The 22302-nt window shown below is 43.6% G+C and overlaps 1 protein-coding gene across 2 annotated transcripts in view; it reads left to right on the top strand.

Annotated features, from left to right (window-relative positions):
• sgcd (sarcoglycan, delta (dystrophin-associated glycoprotein)) overlaps positions 1-22302 on the top strand; it is a 222435-nt gene that overhangs the window by 127035 nt on the left and 73098 nt on the right. For both annotated transcript variants that reach the window (XM_041194274.1, XM_041194275.1), the window contains exon 4: positions 21868-21955. In XM_041194274.1, the coding sequence (XP_041050208.1) occupies positions 21868-21955 (88 nt within the window). The remainder of the gene's footprint in view (positions 1-21867; positions 21956-22302) is intronic.

The following is a 22302-nucleotide window of genomic DNA, read 5'->3' as shown; positions in this document are numbered from 1 at the left end:
TCTATAACTGGGAAGACACAAGAATCAGAATTAGAGGAATGCAAATATCACAAATTGCATGGGGTTGGGGAGATTACAAAGATAGGGAGCGGCAAGGCCATGGAGGAATTTGAAAACAAGGATCTGAATTTTAAAATCAAGACATTGCTTGACCAGAGCCAATGCAAGTCAGCGAGCACAGGGTGCACAACAGAAATGGGACATGCTGTGAGTTAAGACACGAGCAGCAGAGTTTTGGATGACCTCAAGTTTACAGAGGGTAGAATGTGGGAGAGCAGCCAGGAGTGCTTTGGAATAATCAAGTCAAATGGAAACTAAGGCATGGATTAAGGTTGCAGTAGATGAGCAGAGACAATGTCAAATTCAAACGATGTCCAGGTGTGGAAGTAGACAGTCTTAGCAATGATGTTGTTATGGTCAGGCGAGAAGTGGTAGAATGGTTCCCCTTGTTTTCCACTCTTTGGTTCACCACAACAGGTGGTCTTTAAAGAATTTGAGTGGCAATTTAGTGAGTGTTTAACTGTTTAAGTGTTGTGATGATAAAAGACACACCCAGACAGGTTCACTTGTAAGTTTTTAAAACAAAAGGAATTGTATTTATTGTACTTAACACCAAATCTAAACAAAATAATAAAAATGCTCCAACTTGCATCCATACATGCATTCAAGAGTTCATATAGTCAAAGGAGTAAGTGACAAAGTGGAAGGGTCAGTTAAATGGGTTAAGAATATAAACAAAGTCAGTTGCATATCTCACATTAGGGGCAGAATTTTCTGCCTGTTGGGCGGGCGGGGAGCTGATCCCCACCAGTGAAGTGGGTTGCACCGCCATTTTATATGGGTGGACCAATTAAGGCCCGCCCAGCATGACATCCGGCGGGAAGTGCTATGCACTTGCTGTGCGGGTGGGGAGGATTCCCTAAAGGTGACAGTGTGCTCTTTCGCACATGCGCAGGAAAGAGCGCACATCTCCCTGAAGCTAAGTGCAGCCTCAGGGAGATCACTTCCACTTTGAAAAATATTAAAAATAGAAAACAAAATTCCCTAACATGTCCCCCTCATGTGACAATGTCTCATGAGATGGGACATGTTCATAATTTACAGAATAACTTTATTTAAATTTTTAAAACCCTGCATGAAACCTCATCCCGTCGCTGGATGAGGTTTCATGTTTTCTCTATTTGCCACTGGGGCTCCTAGCCTGCCCGCTAATCTTAAGGTTGGATGGACAGGTCCTTTATTTGTTTAAATGATCCTGTCAATGGCCTCAATTGGCCATTGACAGGTCGGCAGGCCAGCAGCTGATTTTGCTGTGCCCCCGCCTTCCTGAAAATTTAAATGGGGCGGGATGACGTAGGGGGTTCTGCCCGACATCGTACTGCATCATTTTATGCATCGGCGAGCAAGCCCCGCCCCCTGCTCGCCAACAGCAAAATTCTGCCCTAGGTAATTCAAATTTGGTCTGTGATCAGGGACAGGAGGGTGTGACTGCAGGTGAAGCAGGTATGGGGGCTCTGGGGATAGTGTTCAAGGAGCCTCGGCCCCTGCAACTGTCTAACAGTTGCAAGACTCTTGCAAGCTGTGTGGATGAGAGCAGAGACTGCAGGGAGGATGAGTGAACTGACCACAGCACCATGGTACAGGAAGCTGTTCAAGTGGAGGGAGAAATGGGAGTTTAGTAGTGGTAGTAGACACTATAATTAAGGGGATAGATATTGTTCTCTGCAGCCATGAGCGTGAGTCCTGAAGGCTGTGTTGCCTGTCCAGTGCCAGGGTTAAGGACATCTCCTCAAGGCTAGAGAGGAACTTGGAAAGGGAGGGGAGGGATCCAGTTGTCGTCATCCATGTTGGTACCAACAACATTGATAAGACTAGAAAGGAGATTCTGATGAAAGAATTTGAACAGTTAGGAGCTAAATTAAAAAGCAGAACCTCCAAGGTAATAATCTCGGGATTGCTAACTAAGCCACGGGCAAACTGGCATAGGTAAATAAAGTCAACGAGTTAAATGCATGGCTCAGAGACTGTTGTGAGAGGAATAGGTTTCAGTTCATGGGGCACTGGCACCAGTACTGGGGTAGAAGAGAGCTGTTCCAGTGGGATGGGCTTCACTTGAACCATGTTGGGACCAGTGTTCTGGTGAACTGAATAACTGGGGCTGTAGAGGAGGCTTAGATCTAAATAGAAGGGGGATGATTCTGGAAAGGGGATACATAGGCTTACAAAGCAAAAGGATATGGCAGCCTTGCAGGGCAGCTATTAGGTAATGATGCCCAAAGTGTGACAGGAAGGGACAGAGTGTACAAACATAAAAAAATGCAGCAAGTAGGGTCAAAGAGGGAAACAAATAGTAAAAAGGCAAAATTAATGGCTCTTTACTTAAATGCACGTAGTATTCGGAACAAAATAAATGAATTAATGGCACAAATAGAGGTTAATGGATATGATGTTATAACCATTACAGAGATGTGGTTACAAAGAGATCAAAATTGGGAACTGAATATTCAGGGGAATGTGACTTTTTGAAAGGGCAGGAAGGAAAGGGTGGTGGGGAAGCTTTGTTAGTATGAGATGGAATAAGTACGATAGCAAGAAAGGAAGATGTAGAATCCATATGGGTGAAGGTAAGGAATAACAAGGGGAAAAAGACACTGGTGGGAGTAGTCTATGGTCTCCCCTGACAGTAATTAAACTGTACGACAGAATAAATCAGGAGGTAATGAGGCCATGTAAAAAAGGCAGTACATTAATCATGGGTGACTTTATTCTTCATGTAGATTGGGAAAATCAAATTGGCAGAGGTAAACATGAGCAAGAATGCATAGAGTGTATTCGGGGCAGTTTCCTAGAACAATATGTTGTGAATCCAACCAGGGATCTGGCTATTTTGGAGGTGGTAGTGTGTAATGAGGCAGGTTTAATAAATGATCTCAGAGTAAAGGATTCCCTAGGAAACAGTGACCATAATATGGTAGAATTTAGCATTCAGTTTGAGAGTGAGAAACTTGGGTTGGAAATAACTGTGCTAAACTTAAATAAGGGTAATTACAGTGGAATGAGGGCAGAATTGGCTGGAGTGGACTGGGAAAACAGTTTAGCAGAAAAGACGGTTGAAGAACAATAGCAGACATTTAAGAAAATAGTTCATGACTCTCAACAAAGGTATAACCCAGTGAGGAAGAAGGATTCAAGGAAGGGGATAAACCAACCATGGTTAATCAAGGAAGTTAAGGACAATATCAAATTGAAAGAAAAAACATACAATGTGGCAAAGATTAGCGGTAAGCCAGAGGATTGGGAAAGTTTTAAAAACCAACAAAAGATGACCAAAAAATAAAGAGGGACAAAATAAATTCTGAGGGTAAACTAGCAAATAAAATAAAATGGACAGTAAAATCTTCTTTAAATATATAAAAGGGAAGAGAGAGGCCAAAGTGAACATAGGTCCCTTAGAGAATGAGGCTGGGGAAATAATAATGAGGAACCAGGAAATGGCAGAGGAGTTGAATAAATACTTTGCTTCAGTCTTCAAGGCAGAAGTTACTAATTGCATTCCAAAAATACTAAATAATCAAGGGGCAAATGAGGGGGAGGAAATAAATGCAATAACTATCACTAGAGAAAAAGTACTAGGAAAACTAATGGGGCTAAAGGCTGTTAAATCCCCGGACCTGATGGGTTGCATCCTAGGATATTAAAGGAAGTAGCTACAGAGATAATGGATGCACTGGTAGTAATCTTCCAAGAATCCTTAGATTCTGGAAAAGCCCCAGAGGACTGGAGAACAGCTAATGCAACACCCTTATTCAAAAAGGGAGAGACAAAAAACAGGTAACTTCAGGCCACTTAACATTCGCCATTGGGAAAATGTTAGAGTCTATTATAAAGGATGTAATAGCAGAGCATTTACAAATGCATAATATAATCAAGCAGAGTCAGCATGGCTTCATGAAGGGGAAATCATGCCTGACAAATTTATTAGAATTCTTTGAGGAGGTAACAAGCAGTATAGATAAAGGGGAACCAGTAGCTGTAATATATTTGTATTTCCAAAAGGCATTCGACAAGGTATCGCACATAAGGCTACTTAATAAGATAAGAGCCCATGGTGTTGGGGGCAGTATATTAGCATGGATAGATGATTGGCTAAGTAATAGAAGACAGTGAATTGGGACAAGGGGGGCATCTTCAGGATGGCAGCTTGTAACTAGTGGAGTGTCACAGGGATCAGTGCTGGCGCTTCAATTATTTACAATATATATTAATGACTTAGATGAGGGAAGTGAATGTACAATCGCCAAGTTTGGTGACACAAAAATAGGTGGGAAGGCAAGTGGTGAGGATGACACAAGGAGTCTACAGAGGGATATAGAGAGGTTAAGTGAGTGGGCAAAAACTTGGCAGATGGAATATGATGTTGGAAAATGTGAGGTTATGCACGTTGGCAGGAAGAATAAAAGAGCTGAATATTATTTAAATTGAGAAAGACTGCAGAAACCTGTACCACAGAGGGATTTGGAAGTCCTTGTGCATAAGTCCCAAAAAGCTAACATACACGTTCAACAGGTAATAAGGAAGGCAAATGGAATGTTGGCCTTTATTTCAAAGGGAATGGGGTATTAAAATAGGGCAGTCTTGCCACATCTATATAAAGCACTAGTTAGACCATGCCTAGAATACTGAAAAATTTTGGTCCCCTTATCTAAGGAAAGATATACTGGATTGGAGGCAGGCCAGAGAAGTTTCACTAGGTTGATCCCGAATATGGAGGGATTTTCTTATCAGGAGAGTTTGAGGAGGTTGGGCCTGTACTCATTGGACTTTAGAAGAATGAGAGGTGACCTTATTGAAACATATAAGATTCTTAGGGGGCTTGCCAGGGTAGATGCTGAGAAGTTGTTTCCCCACGTGGGAGAGAGCATAATCTCAGAGTAAGGGGCCGTCCATTTAAAACAGAGATGGGAAGGAATTTCTTCTCTGAGAGAGTAGTGAATCTGTGGAACTCTTTACTACAGAGGGCTGTAGAGGCTGGGTCGTTAAGTATATTCAAGGTTGAGATAAACAGATTTTTAATCAGTAAGGAAATCACGAGATATAGGGACAAGGCAGGAAAGTGGATTTGAGGATTATCAAATCAGCCACGATCTCATTGAATGCAGAGTGGACTCAAATCGCCTACCTCTGCTCCTATGTCTTATGGTCTTAAAGATCTTGTAGATTGATGACTTGGATGGTTTCAGACTGAGCTGATGATCTTTCTGGATTCTGCTTCAAGGTGATTCAATGATGTTGAAGGACGATTTATATCTTCTGGAGTCAGCAGCTGCTAGGTTGACTTTTGAAGACACTGCAGCATGTGGCTGGTTAACAACAAGCAGGGCACAAGCTTGCAGGATGGCTGGAGAGAGAGAATGTCTACTCGGGGTTTTTCTGATCTCACTCAGGCTGTCTGTTCTTCTTCAGACCACCCTGCAGAGAAGCAATTTTTTAAAACACGAAGAGTCAGTTGGCTCATCACATGGTCTCCCCTTACAAACTGACCAGTTACTCAAATATCATCATAGCATGTCGATTCCAAGTCCAATAATTAGAAATAAGTAGATTATGGCTAGACGACTTCCCTTCCCTGGCTTCATTGTCCAAAGTGATTGAGTCTAATAACTGGTTCCACACCCAATTGAATACACAGGTGATGTATGAATGCTTTGTGAATAGTTCAGGAGATAGGTGGGTCTTTCGCACTCAAGTAAGTTGATCTTCTCTGGTGGGCTGTCACTGGACAACCTGACTCTGTTCTGATGGCTTTGAAATTTGTAGGGTACAACTGTGCAAATATTTGACCATATCAGAAGCTGTTGTTTAATCATTTGAAATGCTGTTGTTCAGTCTTTTTACTTATCTATGGTTTCAACCCACTCAATAAATAAAGCCATTTTTGATATAAAATGGGAGTTTTGTAATAATGTGAATTCGAGGTCAGAAGCTCATCTTGGAATCAGATGTGACACCAAGATTGCGAACAGACTGACTTTAAGAGACAGCAATTATACTTGTAATATTCTTTGACAGATTGGAATATCCAGGAAATAAAAGCAGTTACTTAGTAGTTATTACTCCATGAATTGAGTGTTTGTAACAGTGAGAAGTAAATGACTAAACAATTTTGTGGTTAATTATTGATGAAGCAAAGGTCAGTAAAAGATTTTGACAGACTATTTAATTAATCCGTACATAGAATGCCACTGCTATTTGCTGCTCAAGTTTTCTTTTTACAAACTATTGAACTCAATGATTAACCAACATCACTGTCCCTATTGAACATCAACAGGAATACACAAGTATTTATAATGATAGAAGTTCTTTTATATAAAACTTATTTTACTTAAGTAAGCGTTAATATTATATTTCAGTGTATTCAGCGAGTGACTGAACTGACTCCAAAGGAAAGCAAGGGGTCTCACTATATTCCATTCTGGTTGGGTCCTAACACTGGATTCTGTTTGCAGATATTCCACTATTGTAGCATTGGTGAGAAGCAAAATCCCTCTAATGTGAATCTATCATTGGAGAAATAGCTTAAACAGATATTTTACCTTGCAATGCATCAATGTAAGATTGACTGCTGCAGATAAAGGCCATGACATAGCAAACCCTGTGAGCTCCTTTAATGCTATTTTAGAACTTCAATAAAATTATTCCTTTTCATTAACCTTGTATTGCAAAAGAATCCTAAAACTAGTTCAAGACAAAAAATTATTAGTAACTCCATCAAAAGAATTTAGCTAGATTAATGGTTGAGACATCCTGCCTAAAATCTACAGCTGGAACTATTTGCTGTGTCCAATAGTGAAAACAACATTCCAGTGAATGAGAACAAAAGACATTAAAGTTTAATCCAATCCCTGGAACATTCATAGTCACTACAGATTGCTTAATGATTGTGTGTTACTACCAAAATGTCCATTAACTACACTGCAGGTTCAGGACCCTAAAAGAGGGGGAATATTTTATCCTCAAGACAATAGGGAATTTCTAAGGGCACAGACTTTACAAATATATGAAAAACGTTGTCGGGGAGGGGGGAGGAGTTTGTCACACTGATTTCTCCATTTATTATACAGTGAAACCTCACATGACACCTTCGACTGAGTTGCTGGGAAGTAGAATATCTTTATCTTAATAGCACTAATTTCTTTGTTCAACTGGAAGTACTCACAGCATTGCATGATAGCAGTTAACCAGCTTGTACTAAAAGAAACAAATCAGACTAAATGTCTTTGACTCTTTGGCAGTCTTCTGCCTCATGAGACCATGGTTTCAGACTAAATGTGAGAGGTCTAATTACATGAGTTTAAATGGGAGTAAAGTAGAAGTTGCACCTAATGAATGACTGCAGCCGAAACACAGTGCAAGAAAAATATGGCAGTATTTCAATTAAGTGCCCCCAGAGATTTTTAATTTTGAAAATCCCGAGGAGCGGACTAAGTTCATTCAAAGATTTAAGCTATGCAGTAAAGCTTCTGGTTCATCTGAAAATGACGAGAAAATTCTGCTCACTAATGTATGTGTTTTATCACAACTTTATATCGTTTAGCAGGTCATACTAAACCACGAAACAACTGTGACTGGATTATAGACTGCTGGAAAGCTTCAGCTCAACCTTACCCTCACAAATGGGAATTCAGTACCGACACAAGATAAAGCTGCTGGTAGTCAGTAGGCAGTTGTTTAAGAAAGCAAATATAGAACAGTTGAAGATATGGAGGAAGCCTTAAGATGCCCTAGCTAAAATAACACCTGGAACAAAGTCACAGGATCAAAGAGAAGGCCCCCCCCCCACCCCGCCCCCAATTAAATGAGATAGGTGTTGATGTTCATCACTACATTTCAGAGATGTGTGTTGTGTTAGAGATATAAAGCACGCCATATATCTGAATGAGAAACATTTATAGGCAGCATGCCAGAAATAGAAAGCTGCGAGGATTATTCAAAGAGTGAATACGTACTCTTTGCCTGAAATAGAATAGGAAGCTGAGGAAAGTGTGAGAGTTCCTAAATAATATTCAATCAATGGTCAGATCAACCTAGGTCACTTGATGGATTTCAGCCCCACAAAGAGGCGTGCATTCTGAAAACCTTGTTTGGAAAATCTTCCTTAACTCTGAGACATCTCGAAACACAATAAATTACTTTGGTAGTCACCAATTTCAGACAAATATGACAGTCATTTGCACACAACAGAGGGCTGATTTAAACCAGAAGTGAAAGGCATTGATAAAATAAATAGTGAGAAAATAACAGCCATGGAGAAAAGGGGGAAAAAAACTAGCTCTGAGACAGTTAGATATTTAAAAAAAACATTATTGTGGAATGGGCAGGATATAGAATCCAGCAGAAAAACTGAGAAGAAAACTAAAGGTCAACATTCCAGCAAAAAAAGAGTCAGGGTTTAATCATATGTATGTGAAAGCACAATGTAGCCAAGTAAAATTGGAAAGTTAGAAAAATTAATATCCATAGAGGAATAAGATACAATAGAGCTATGGCTGAAGTTTAAATGCCATTGAACCGTTAATAACGCTGGATATAACATTTCAGGATAGAGAGAGAAAAAGGATGGAAGAATTCATTCAGAATAGAATGAAGAAATTGGAAGTGAAATGATACAATTCCTTTTGCTTTATATGGACCCCTGAATAGTGGATGTGGGATAGAGACAGTTCTTTAGATAGTTCAAGGAAATTTGTAAGAACAGTGTGGCAATAATGTTGGATGAGTTTAGCTATCTCAGGATAGACTGGAAGAATCTTAACGCATGGATATTGTCTGCATGGACTATCAGAAGGCATTTGATAAGATTTTACACAAGAAATAATTAGCAAATATGAGACTGTATAGAGTTGGAGGGAACCTTGTGAGATAGGAGATAGAGAGTCTGGAGAAGGGGATTGTTGTCTGGTTGGGGATTGTGACTAGTGGGGATCCAGCAACAACAAATTTGTGCAAATGAATAAAAAAATCCATTTAGTCAGCTTAATCACACAATGTTTTTTGTTGCTTTATATGTTTTTATCTTTTGTACCTCATTTGTAATATTCTACTGGATTTGCTCTGCTTTTTGTCCATATCCTGCTTTTGTTTGCACAGTTATTAATGTGGTCTATGCTGATCTTATTGACAGGCCTCACTGTACTAGTAGCTGCCTTTAGCCACATTGAGTAAGTCTTGCTGAAGTATAATAAATCTGTTGCTAACTGATAATTAAAATTTCTTGTATATGGTTGGAATCTAATGAGGCCAAAATCATTCTTTGCCTTACCATCTGTTTCAGCCTTTTAACTTAATGCACTGTACAGATAGTGAGGTCAGAAACAGCAACTGTTTGAGTGAGAGAAGTTGAATACCACACAAGCAGCTCAGTCCCAAATAATTATGCAGGCAGTGCACAGGAATCAAAAAGTAAATCTGTACTTTCAATGGCTATTCAGTTTAAAGTGCATCTCACTTGCACTGTTAACTTATACAATTTGGTTTTCAGTTTCTCAATGCTCTCTGTCATTTTTAAACTTATTATTACAAGAGGATAAATTGGAAAATTCTAGTGAGGTAGAAGTCCAACGTTCATTGGACTGTCATTCTATATTATTAGCGTTCTGGAGTGGAGCTTGAATCCGAACATTCTGACCTGGAAGGCAATTGTGCTCTCATTGCCATAAGGACATTATGATGTTATTCTTTTCAAGGCAACATTGTTCACATTGCTCAGTGTCATCTTGTGATACAGAACATTTCTAGCTACAGTCACTTCTTGACATGTAAGTGATTTTGCCATTAAAAAGTTGATACATTTCAATGATTGGTTTGGAGGAATGACAGAGGTGGTCATTATGCCCTTATGTTAATGGAAAAGGAGGAGGGGCAGCCCTGATAATAAACCAAATTTTCTCTCTTCTTTCAGAACATCAAGTACCCTGGAATATTTAATTCCTAACCCTTTGATCACCATGCAACCACAACTCTGTAACAGCTATTGGATCAAATGCATTTATCTATTCACACCATTAATTTGCCTATTTTATTATGAATGCTTCTTGCTTTCAGATAAAGCACTTTTAATTTTAACTTTTTCCCACTTGTCCCAGGTTTGATTTCTTATGATCCTTGACCAGGCCTCCAAGGTATTGGTAAGAATCGGTTAGGAACCAATTACATTTTGTTTAAAATAGACAAATTTTGAGATTGAAGACACTTACTCAGTGAACAAAGCCACAGGATTCCACATGTTTTGAACAAACAAAAATAAGCTTTATGATACAGGGTCAGAAATATAAAATAATTTACAATGCCTATCTTATGTTCTAACATTTAGGGTTAATATGAGGTACATGTGAATTAACAGGTAAACTGTGGTTGAACCCACCACACTGCACAATATATGACACATGTGACCAAGAAAAAGTCCAGGGATTTCTCAAAAACCCTCCCAGATGTCAGTAGCCCTGTGAGTCAACCAATCTCACTGAAAGTCTGTCTCTCTCATACGGATTCCAGTCTTCACCTGCGAAGATCTAACCTGGAAATTCTTCCCAAATGTCGGTCCAACTCAGATGGCATCAACAATGGCCCCCTTGCAAGGTTTCAATCTTGCCTCCTGAGATGCTGCTCCCCTGGAGTCCTGAATCTTCACTCAAGCACCAACTCACAATTACAACTTCAGCTCTTTGGACGAGCCAAGCAGAACATTACTGCTTCAAAGGGGAGCTTCTTTCCAGCAGCCTGCAGCATGGAGTCACCAACCTCCTGCTGCCGTCTTAAGTCTTCAGGGGTTCTCCTGAGCCCTCTTCAATGATCAAGGCTAAAGTCTGCTAACTGCAGCTCTTTTCCTGATTTTCACGTTAACTGGGACCTGTCTGGGATTCTTCTTTTGGGACCTCTCCCTATCCCCTCTCCCTGTCCCCTGCCTGGGACTCTTATCTTCAATGGCACTCCGCTCCCAGTCACATGGCCTGGGTTTTCACGCTGTTTTCCTTTATGTACAGGTGCGATAGGCCCAAAGAACTTAAAAGTGCGGATCTGCGCATGTGTGGAAACTCCAAGATTTGTCGGGATTTGCGCATTCCGACCTCCGCTTTCAACTTTAAGATGAGTCTGGCATTCGTAACAGCTGCATGTTACTCTGCATTGTTAGCAGGTCTCTCTTAGGAGAGTGGTGGAACACCTTTAGTTCCCAGGTAGGAAGGATGAAAGGCAGCTAAGATTCCCCCTTTTGATTGCTATTACTGAGAAAGTGTACACCTGTAGATATTGATAGGATTGACCTAGATTGTCTTGCTTTTCTTAGCTTTATGACCAGATACACACTGTTTAGGCTCGTGCATAAAGATGGGACATTTTTAGCAGAAGTATTGAAATCCTGCCAATGCCTGTGGGACAGTACAGTGGAAGGGTATGAACAGAAGAGCAGAGTAGGGGTCAAAATAAATGGAATTATTCTGTCAGAACAACCAAATAATTCATTGCTAAGCACCAGTAAAAGCCACAGTACCCATGTCAGTTTCTTCATTAAGTTGCTGATTTAAACGCTCATTGTGTAATTGAGTCTTGAAATAAAATTATAGACCAGCCTTGCAATAATTATTAAGACATTGGGGCGCATTTCCTTTATTCACTAATTTTAGTAAAATAGTGAGCTTTAGTATAAGGAAATGTTCCTGCTTCAGACCCATTTTTCTTGGAATTAGCAAATGGCGGAAAATATAACTCTAGTGTTTGAAATGATTGTTTAATGTAGACCTTGGCAGACATTGAATAGAAACTTGGTTCCAGTCTCTAAGAAATTGTATTGACAATTTCCTAACATTGTTCAATAGAGATGGGAAACACCTGTCACAAACAGAACCTTTTGATAAATTTCCAGAATAATTAAAGTTACATGGCCATTTTGTGGTTATTTTCGTTTCTCTTTCAACATTTCCCATGTTACATAGGGGGTCGTGGTTTATCACCCTTAATATCAACCATCATTTTTTTTCCATTTTCCCTTACTGTGTTTTTAGAATTGCCATTAACCAAACACCACCATCACCTTCATTTAAATGGTGAACCAATAGCTAAAGTAGCTTATTAAATCTCTTGACAGTAGACTTTAACTGCATACTTCATGGCAAAGGTTAATATTAACTCTTTAATGCCTTTTTAACTTCTGAAAAAAATTCTAAGAGGATATTCCATAATAACACTTAATTGAAAATTTTTAGAACATAAGAACTAGGAGCAGAAGTAGGCAATTCAGCCCGTTGAGCCTGCCCCACCATTCAATACGATCATGGTTGATCGCATTTCGGCCTCAACTCCAATTTCCCACCCTCTCTCCATAACCTTTCAACCCATTAATAATTAAAAATCTGTCCACCTCCTCCTTAAACTTATTCAGAGTCCCGGCATCCACTGTACTCTGAGGTAGTGGATTCCACAGATTCACAACCCTTTGAGAAAAGTAATTCCTCCTCATCACTGATTTAAATCTACCACCCCTTAGCCTAAAACTATGGCCTCTTGTTCTAGAATGCCCCACAAGGGGAAACATCCGCTCCACGTCTACTTTGTCTATCCCCTTTATCATCTTATACAACTCAATTAGATCTCCTGTCATCCTTCTAAACTCTAGCGAGTATAGGCCTAACCTGTTCAATCTCTCCTCATAAGACAAGCCCCACATCTCTGGAATCAATCTAGTGAACCTCCTCTGAACAGCCTCCAATGCAACTACATCCTTCCTCAAGTAAGGGGACCAAAACTATGCACAGTGCTCCAGCTGCAATCTCACCAATGCCTTGTACAGTTGCAACAACACTTCCCTATTTTTATACTCTATTCCTATAGAAATAAATGTCAAAATTTCATTTGCCTTCCTTATTACCTGCATAACAGCTTTCAGCAATTCATGCACGAGGCCACCCTCTGCACTGAAGCATTCTGAAGTTTCTCTCCATTTAAATAATAAGTCACCTTTTTATTCTTCCGACCAAAATGGATAATCCCACGTTAAACTCCATCTGCCAAATTTTGGCCCATTCACCTAACCTGTCCATATCCATTTGTAATTTTCTTATTTCTTCATTGCAACTTACTTTCCCACCTATTTTAGTGTCATCTGCAAATTTAGCTATAGTACCTTCTATCCCTGAATCCAAGTGATTAATATAGATTGTAAATAGTTCAGGCCCAAGGACCAAACCCTGTGGCACCCCACTAGTTACAGCTTGCCATCCAGAAAAGATCCATTTATCCCGACTCTCTCCTTTCTGTTGGTTAGCCAATCCTCTATCCAAGCCAATATATTACCCCTAACTCCGTGTGATCTTATCTTGTGTATTAATCTTTTGTGCGGCACCTTATCAAAGGCCTTCTGGAAGTCCAGATATACTACATCTACAGGATCCCCATTATCCACTTTGCTTGGTTACATCTTCAAAGAACTCTAGCAAATTAGTCAAACACGATTTACTCTTCATAAAACCATGCTGACTCTGATGGATTTCATTTTGACTTTCCTAGTGCCCCATTACTGCTTCCTTAATAATGGATTCCAACAATCTCCCAAAGGAAGATGTTAAACTAACTGGTCTATAGTTCCCTACTTTCTGCCCCCCGCCCACCCCCCAACTGCGCCGCCCTCCCCCCCCCCCTCAACATTTTGAATAAGGGTGTTATATTAGCATTTTTCCAATCCACTGGAACCTTTCCAGAATCCAGGGAATTTTGGAATATTATTACCAATGCATCCACTATCTCTGCTGCCACTTCCATCAAGGCCCTGGGATGTAGGCCATCAGGTCCTGGTGACTTATCATCCTTTAATCCCAATAGTTTGCTCAGTACTTTTTCTCTAGTGATGGTGATTGTACTAAGTCCCTCCTTCTCTATGCTCTTACTATTGAGGTGGTACTAGTGTCCTCCAGCGTGAAAACTGAGGCAAAATATTTACTAAGCATCTCTGCCATCTCTGCGTTCCCCACTATTAACTCCCCGGTCTCATCATCCAAGCGACCAACATTCACTTTACCTACTCTCTTTCCTTTTATATACTTGTAGAAGCTTTTGCTATTAGTTTTTACATTTTGTGCTAGTTTTCATTCATAATTTACCTTTGCTCTTTTTATTTTTTTAGTAACCCTTTGTTGATCTTTAAAAGTTTCCCAATCTTCCAGCCTGCCACTGATCTTTGCAGTTAGGTATGCCTTAGTTTGTGCCTTTATGTTGTCTTTAACTGCCTTGCTTAGCCATGGATGCTTTTGCCCCCTCTTACCATCTTTCCTCCTCTTTGGAATATATTTTACTTGGGAGGAGTTGAATATCTCCTTAAATATCTGCCACTGCTCATCAACTGTCCCACCTTGTAGTCTTCCTGCCCAGTCATACCTATGTAGTTACCTTTGTTTTAACTCCAGAACACTAGTGTGGGACTCAAGGGCTGAATTTTGCCCTTGATGGACGGGCGGGCCCAATCGACTTGGCGGCGGCGGGTGGGCAGCCAGTCGCTGCCACTGAAACAGGCCCCGCCACCATTTTACGTGGGCGGACCAATTAAGGCTCACCCAGCGTGACCACTAACGGGAAGCGCTATGCGCTTCCTGTGCAGGCAGGGGGGGATTCCCCAAATGTGCATGCACGCAAAAAAGTGCACATCTCCCTGAGACTAAGTGCTGCCTCAGGGAGATTGCTGAAAGTTTTTGAAACTCTAAAAATAGAAAAATAAAAAAATTATTAACATGTCCCCCTCATGTGACAATGTCACACGAGATGGGACATGTTAATAAAGTGCACAAAAACTTTATTAAACTTTTTTAAAACTGACATGAAACCTCATCCCGCCAGTGGATGAGGTTTCATGTTTTTTCAGAAGCCCGCTGGGGCTCCTGGCCTGCCCACCAGCCTTAAGGTTGGGTGGGCAGGGCCTTTAATTGCTTTAACTATCCTGTCAATGGCCTCAATTGGCCATTGATAGGTCAGCGGGTGGACAGCTGATCGCGCTGTCCCCCCACCTTCCTGATGATTTAAATGGGGCAGGAAGACGTCAAGGGTTCCCCCCATTGTCAACTGCATCATTTTTGCATCGAAAAATTCAGCCCCAAGTTTCTCGCTCTCAAACTGAACTCGAAATTCTAGCATGCTATGATCACTCTTCCCTCAAGGACCTTTTACTATGAGATAATTAATTAATCCCATCTCATTACACAAAATCAAATCCAGAATAGCCTGCTCCCTGGTTGGTTCCACAACATATTGCTTCAAGAAAGAATCTCTAATATACTCTATGAACTCTCCCTTGAGGCTACCCTTGCTAATTTGATTGGTCCTGTCTATGTGCATATTAAAATTATCCATGATTCTTGCTGTGCCTTTCTTACATGCTCCCAGTATTTCCTGGTTAATACTGTGCCCTACCGCTGAACTACTCCCACTAGGGATATCTTTCCCTTCCTTTTTCTTATTTTTACCCAGACTGACTCTATGCCTTGCTCTCCAGTGCCTATATCATTCCACACTATAGCACTGATCTCTTCCTAACAAAGCTACACCACTTCCTTTTTGTCCTTGCCTATCCTTCCGAAACACTGAGTACCCTTGGATATTCAACTCCCAAACCTGTTCTCCCTGTAACCACATCTCAGTAATTGCCAACAAATCTATCTTATCTCTATTTGCACTGTTAACTCATTAGTTTTATTCCGAATGCTATGTGCATTCAGATACAAAGCCTTTAATTTTGCCCTATTGTCAATTTTCCCTACTCTTATATGATTCTTTGTTGCAATATGGTATTCACACACTCTGTCTCTTCCTTTCACTTTTTAGTAACAATCAGCCTCGTCATTAATGTTTACTCTTACCCTGTCCTTAAACTTTGATTTTTTATATTTCCATGCAACTGAACCCTCCACCCCCACTAATATAAAAACAAAAAAAACTGCGGATGCTGGAAATCCAAAACAAAAACAGAATTACCTGGAAAAACTCAGCAGGTCTGGCAGCATCGGCGGAGAAGAAAAGAGTTGACGTTTCGAGTCCTCATGACCTTTCGACAGAACTCAGTTCTGTCGAAGGGTCATGAGGACTCGGAACGTCAACTCGTTTCTTCTCCACCCACACTATTTAGCTTAAAGCCCTATCTACACCCCTAGTTATGCGATTCTCCAGGACACTGGTCCCAGCATGATTCAAATGGAGCCCGTCCGAACGGAATAGCTGCCTCTTTCCCCAGTACTGGTGCCAATGTCCCATGAATTCAAATCAATTTCTCCCACACCAATCTTAAAGCCACACACTTACTTCTTTAATCTTATTGACCCTATGCCAATTATCTCAAGGCTCAGGTAGTAATCTGGAAATTACTACCTTTTAGGGGAGAATTTTCCCCTTGTCGGGCAGGCTGTGCTGGACCGAGCGCGGGGAGGTGTGGATCTGATCACCACCTATGATCGGGTCCGCACTGCCATATTACGTGGGCGGTCCCAGCAAATTTCATGACTCTCATGCATAGCGGGAATGGGCGGGCGGTGGTGAGCACGCTCAGACTGCTGGGTCTAATGGCGACCAGTGGCCTGAATAAATGAAAGGCTGTTCACAATGGCTGGGAGAAGGGCTCAGCAGAGGGGGGCAATGTTCGTGACGCAAGTCCGGAGGGCAGGCCATTGGGGCAGGCCAGGCCGGAAAGTAGGCCATCAAGGCAGGCCAGACTGGAGGGTAGGCCATCAGGGCAGGCCAGGCCGGAGGGTAGGCCATCAGGGCAGGCTAGGCAGGAGGGTAGGCCATCGGGGCAGGCCAGGTCGGAAGGTAGGCCATCAAGGCAGGCCAGACCGGAAGGTAGGTCATCAGGGCAGGCTAGGCCAGAAGGTAGGCCATCAGAGCAGGCTAGGCCAGAAGGTAGGCCATCAGGGCAGGCTAGGCTGGAGGGTAGACCATCAGGGCAGGCTAGGCCAGAAGGTAGGTCATCAGGGCAGGCCAGGCCAGAGGGTAGGCCAGTGGTGCAGTGTGCCCCTCATTTTTCTGTCGAGTGCCTAGCTGCCCTCCTGGAGGAGGTGGCAGGTGGCGCACATGGCAGCAGTGCCGCAAAAGATTAAATGATCTCCTGTGCTCGGGAAGGGTGAGCATCATGATGTCTCAAGTCACTTAATGCAACCGCCACCCTATCTCCCAAACCCCACATAGCAACTCCGCATCTCCGGAGCAGGGCCGGGTGGAGGAGGCAGAGGGCCCACCCCTCATCCCTGAAGCCCTCGAGCAAATGTCCTCACCAACGTCACACCATCTCAGCCAGGCAGGCACCAGCGCAGATACTAGCCCCTCGGTGGGAATTAAATCTTCAGCAAGTGTCCCAAGGCACGGCGGTGACGGCACTTCACACTCGCTTGAGATGCGGGCAGAGACAGAGAGTGCCCAGGGCACTGGCATTCGGAGGACTGCTGGGGACCAGGCACATGCTCGGGTGGTGGCTGATGATGTGCTTCTGGAGTCGTCCATGATGCAGCAAAAGCTGCAAGTGCATCAGGGTACGTGGGACGACCAAGTCCTCCTGGGGTTGCGCTCGGACCTGCAAGCCCTCACAGCAGCATTGGCCACAGCTGGTCAGTGTCAGTGTGGGAGATGGTTTGGGTACCAAGTTTCCCAGCTCGGTGCCCATCCATCCACGGTGAGCAGGGAGGTCCGAAGTGACCTCACGTTGGCACAGCAGCTGCCTGTCGTCTGTGTGGGCTCCTCTCAGGACGCTCTGGATGAGAGCAGCAGCTCTTCCGCCCCTCTGCCAGTGACCGTAGCGTCCGATGAGGCTACGGCGACTGGGGAGAAGCCAGCTGTGGAACTAGCAGCTCCCTCCCAGGCGGGGCCAGCACAGGCTCCATGGGCCAGAGGGCATCCACCAAGGTCAATGAGGCCAACAGGTCAGCACAGTGAGCAGGCTGTCTCAGATGCCAGTGCCAGCGAGGGGAGAGCACCTAAACGTAGCATCCATAAACATAAATTTAAGGCACCTTAGGCACACCACGGGTTTCTCACTGGTGCTTTTGTGCTGGCCCACAGTACTTTCTGGAAGACTTGGTGTGATGCCCAACACTGTTTTTGTTTTGCTTTATGAAGTTACATTTGTTCACTCAATAAATTTTGACATGTTGCCGTGCGCCAGATTCCTTACTTCTGCATGTGTACTGGAAGCCATGATATTATGAGTGAGTTCATGTTAGTATCCAGGCAGATTTAGCGTTCTGGTATCGAGTGTGGAGCCTGCAGCCTTGGCGTGTGTTGAAGGTCCATCTGTGGTGTGCCAGCTAAAGGGTCTTTGGATTAAAGCTTCCCAGGTGTCCCTGCCTCCCTGGAGTATGCCTGGGTCAGTGTCTACCCCCTCAGCGTTCTCCTGTGCGTGCTCATCCTCGAACTCACTGCTGGACTCATCGTGTGCATCCGGAGCAACTGCGTCTATGTCTTCCTCGTCCACTGCGTCGCCCCTTCCCAATGGCAGATTGTGGAGAGCACAGCATACAACCATTATCAGTGACACGCGATCTGGGGGGTATTGGAGTGTGCCTTCTGAGCGGTCCAGGCATCGGAAAGACATCTTGAGAAGACCAATGATTCTCTCTACCACAGCCCTTGTGGTACCGTGGCTCCTATTGTACCGCTGCTCAGCCTCTGTTCTTGGATGGTGGAGAGGCATCATGAGCCACCTTTCGAAGGGATAGCCCTTGTCACCCAGCAGCCATCCATCCAGCCGGGCTGGAGCACTGAAGACCCTCAGCACCTGGGAGTGTCTGGGTGTGTAAGCATCATGGGAGCTGCCTGGGTACCTTGCACTGACTTGTAGAATCAGCATCGTGTGATCATACACTATCTGCACGTTCATGGAGTGGAAGCTCTTCCTGTTAACAAGGGCACCAGGCTCACCTGCTGGCGCCTTGATGGCCACATGTGTGCAGCCTATAGCACCCTGGACACGGGGGAAGCCAGCAATTGCTGCAAAGCCTCTGGCTCGCTCGGCCTGACTGGCATCATCCCAGTGGTAGTAGATGAAAGTCAATGCACGCCTGAATAGAACATCTGTCACCTGTTTGACACAAATGTGACACAAGCTGTTTGGGAGACTCTGCAGAAATCACCCACCGACTCCTGGAAAGAGCCGGAGGCATAGAAGTTGAGGGCAGCTGTGACCTTTAGAGCCACTGGTATGGGGTGCCCAACCACACAGTTTGTGGAGATCTCAGGGCAAATCATCTGACAGATGGAGGTGACTGTCTCCCTTGAACTTCGGTACTGGACCTCAGACATATTGAAGTAGCTGCTTTGCTGCCTGTATACCCTGGCAGCAGGATATTAGCGTCTTCTGCGGCCCCCCTCCACCTTGGACTTCCTGTTGGCCCTGCACCCCTTTGTGCCTGCGCCTCTCTTCCCAAAGGTGGCTCCCCTGGAGGCTAAATGTGGACACCTGGCCTCCTCCCCGTTCTGGCCCTCCCTTCCTCCTCAGAGGAGGTGCCTCAAGTGGAGACCACAATTCCCATTCCCAGGCTAAGGGGAGGCTTCCTGAAGGCTGCAGGTCCCAGAAATGATCTTTACTGTAGAGTCCTGAGCAAAGCTTTTCCTCTTGTTCTAGCAGCTGGTATGAGTTTTGAAGTCTTCCTGCTCACACAAGCAAGTATAAGTTACTTTCACACTTAAATACCTCAAACATCACATTCGCGACCCCACTCACCCCTCTTATCCCGCCCGTGGATGAGGTTTATACAAATATCTCCCACCCACCTGTCCGTTGCGCCCATGTGATGCCCTGAAGATCACATGGGCTGCGAAAAATCAAAATCAATTGCTGCCTCAAGGGCCTTAACTGGCCCTTTATTTGATGGTGGGCGCGCATCCAAACATATAGTGCACCTGCCTTCCCAAATATTGCGATGGTGCGCGGTGAGATCGGGATGCTCGCCCACCGCGCGTCATTTTACACGTGGGCGGGCGGGGCCTGTCCCCGCATGCCAACGGGAAAATTCTGCCCGTAATGTTCCTCATGGAGGCCAGGAAATGTATGTTTCACCAGCAGGAGTTAAAGGAGATGTGTCCCATTGACAGCAGATTCTTGCAGCACGTGATTCACTGTCTGTTTTCACATGGTCGATCTTTGGACAGATCAAGCAAGCAATGCCTTTTCCACAGGTTGCTGGGAAATGTTTTCTTATTATAATAATGAGCTATGGTTTTTTATTTTAAATGTCAGTCTGTGTGGCAACACAGATATGATTTACAGTTACAAGGGTTTACCTTTGTGTAAATAGAAGTGCTCTTCAACTATGAATTATTACTAAGTATAGGAGTCAACAATACTAAATCCTATGGAACCGCTATTGGATAAAGCATATCACATAGTGTTACTGTGTTGTTATCCTTTAATGAAACAAACATGGCAAGTATTCCAAGTTATTAATTAGCCAAAGAAAGTATCAATGATATTTAATCCCATTTTAAATCGGCTGACCTAGCTGACATCAGGGGGAAGTATTTGTGTACTACTAAAAGCATCTTTATGAAGTAGATATTAGAAAATATCATGGTTAAAGACAAGTCCTTGTTCCCATGAAGTTTCAAAATGAAGGACACTGTCTTTAGAGCAAGATATGTCTCAGATATGTTCCTTATTAGCTCACACACACTGCAAAATGGTAAAAATGTCACTGAAACATTTCAGTGCATCGATTGGTGTTTCTGTCTCCAGAAACAATTAAGAGGTTTGCCAGATAATTTTCCATGAAGATCAATCCCTTTAACGCCCTGCTTTTCTTTTCCATTTATCTAATACAGCTAATTTCTCTGTTTATTCAATGCTCAGATTTGTACATCGGAACATCACTGTGCATTTTTTTCTAATGTTACTTCTGTGATACAATGATTGTTAATTGCTCAAACATGGCAGCTAGTGGTTGCCCCTAGAACTAGGATATCCTTTAAGGTGATGAGATGTTGTGTGGAATCTTGTTCAGGTGATGGTGTTCTCGGCCAGCTGAAAAGCCAGTGAGAACCCCATGTTGCCTCCTTCTGGGAAGGGTGGTCACACCTTTTTCCACTCAGGCACTTGACAAGCCAGTGGCAGGCTTTCCCTGACACCAGCCCGCCAACCCCCACCCCTGGGATCAAGGACCCAGGGGCAGAAGTCCTGCCCACCAAGAGCTGCCGACCAACCAGAGACCAAAAGTGCTATGAACGGCAACAACACTGCAGAGTTGGTAACCGCTGCCAGTACAACCATCTGAGGCCCAGGATCATGCTGGATCCCAGGCCACAGATGAGTGATTTGGGGGTGGGGGGGAGTTGGGGTGGTACGGTGTGGGGGTGTTGGCCGCGGCTGGTGGTGGCAGCAAGAACAGGGGGGGTGGGCCATTGGCAGGCATTCCTTTCCATTGCTGGGTCCCTCAGCCAAGCATTGAGTGCCTTCGAATGAGCCCGTGAGCAACCCCATACGTGTTTGCTTGCCATGCTCCCCAGATAGCAAGTCCCCCTGCCCATAGCAGGGTGAGGCCCTTGAGTGGGCATTAATTGTCCACTCGGAGGCCTCAATTGACAATGCGGCGGAAAGGCTGTCCACGGGCCTTCTTGCCATGGACTTATTCAGGGAGTGGTGGGACGGTGGCGGTGTCACCACTCGGCACCCTTTTGCCTAATTAAATGCTCACCACCAAACTTGCCATGGGGGAGGGCATTAAATTCCATCCCCTACCTTGACTTATTCCTTGTTTAGCATAAACAACACACGACTGCCCCAATAATAGCCATGAAGACTAATCCTCAAAGGAATATTCCTAACAATATTTTTTTCTGATATTGCTTTTATTATAGGACAGCTCCCTTCACCTGCAGTCTTCTAGGAACGTTACAGTAAGCATCCGCAATAGTCAGAATCAGACTGTTACCCAATTAAATACAGGTAAGTCCGAATATCATGCAGAAGGCATGGAGCCCTCTTGTCAGTCACTTTTGAGCTGGATGTGCTGAAAATAACAATAAAGAAGATTGACACTCATGCTGGTCTGCTGATGTTGTGCTGCAGTGCATTGATGTGCCGCATCATCGAGTGGTTAGCCATGGTTTTTGCAGCTGCAGCTTTCTCAAGCGCACGGTGTTCCTAATCCTCACCTAGAAGCTGGGGGCAGAGGCTGAGTGAATTGAGGGGAAAGACAAAGTCAAGCATAATGTTTCCTCAAAGAGAGGGAGGAGCCAAGAAAAATTGACAGAGACATTGTAGCAAGTCATCTGCCCATCACCTCGGGAAAA

Source organism: Carcharodon carcharias, chromosome 8 (genome assembly GCF_017639515.1).
Source record: "Carcharodon carcharias isolate sCarCar2 chromosome 8, sCarCar2.pri, whole genome shotgun sequence".
Classification (NCBI taxonomy): domain Eukaryota; kingdom Metazoa; phylum Chordata; class Chondrichthyes; order Lamniformes; family Lamnidae; genus Carcharodon; species Carcharodon carcharias.
Note: the sequence above shows the minus strand (reverse complement) of the source record. Positions and strands in the feature narration are given on the sequence as shown.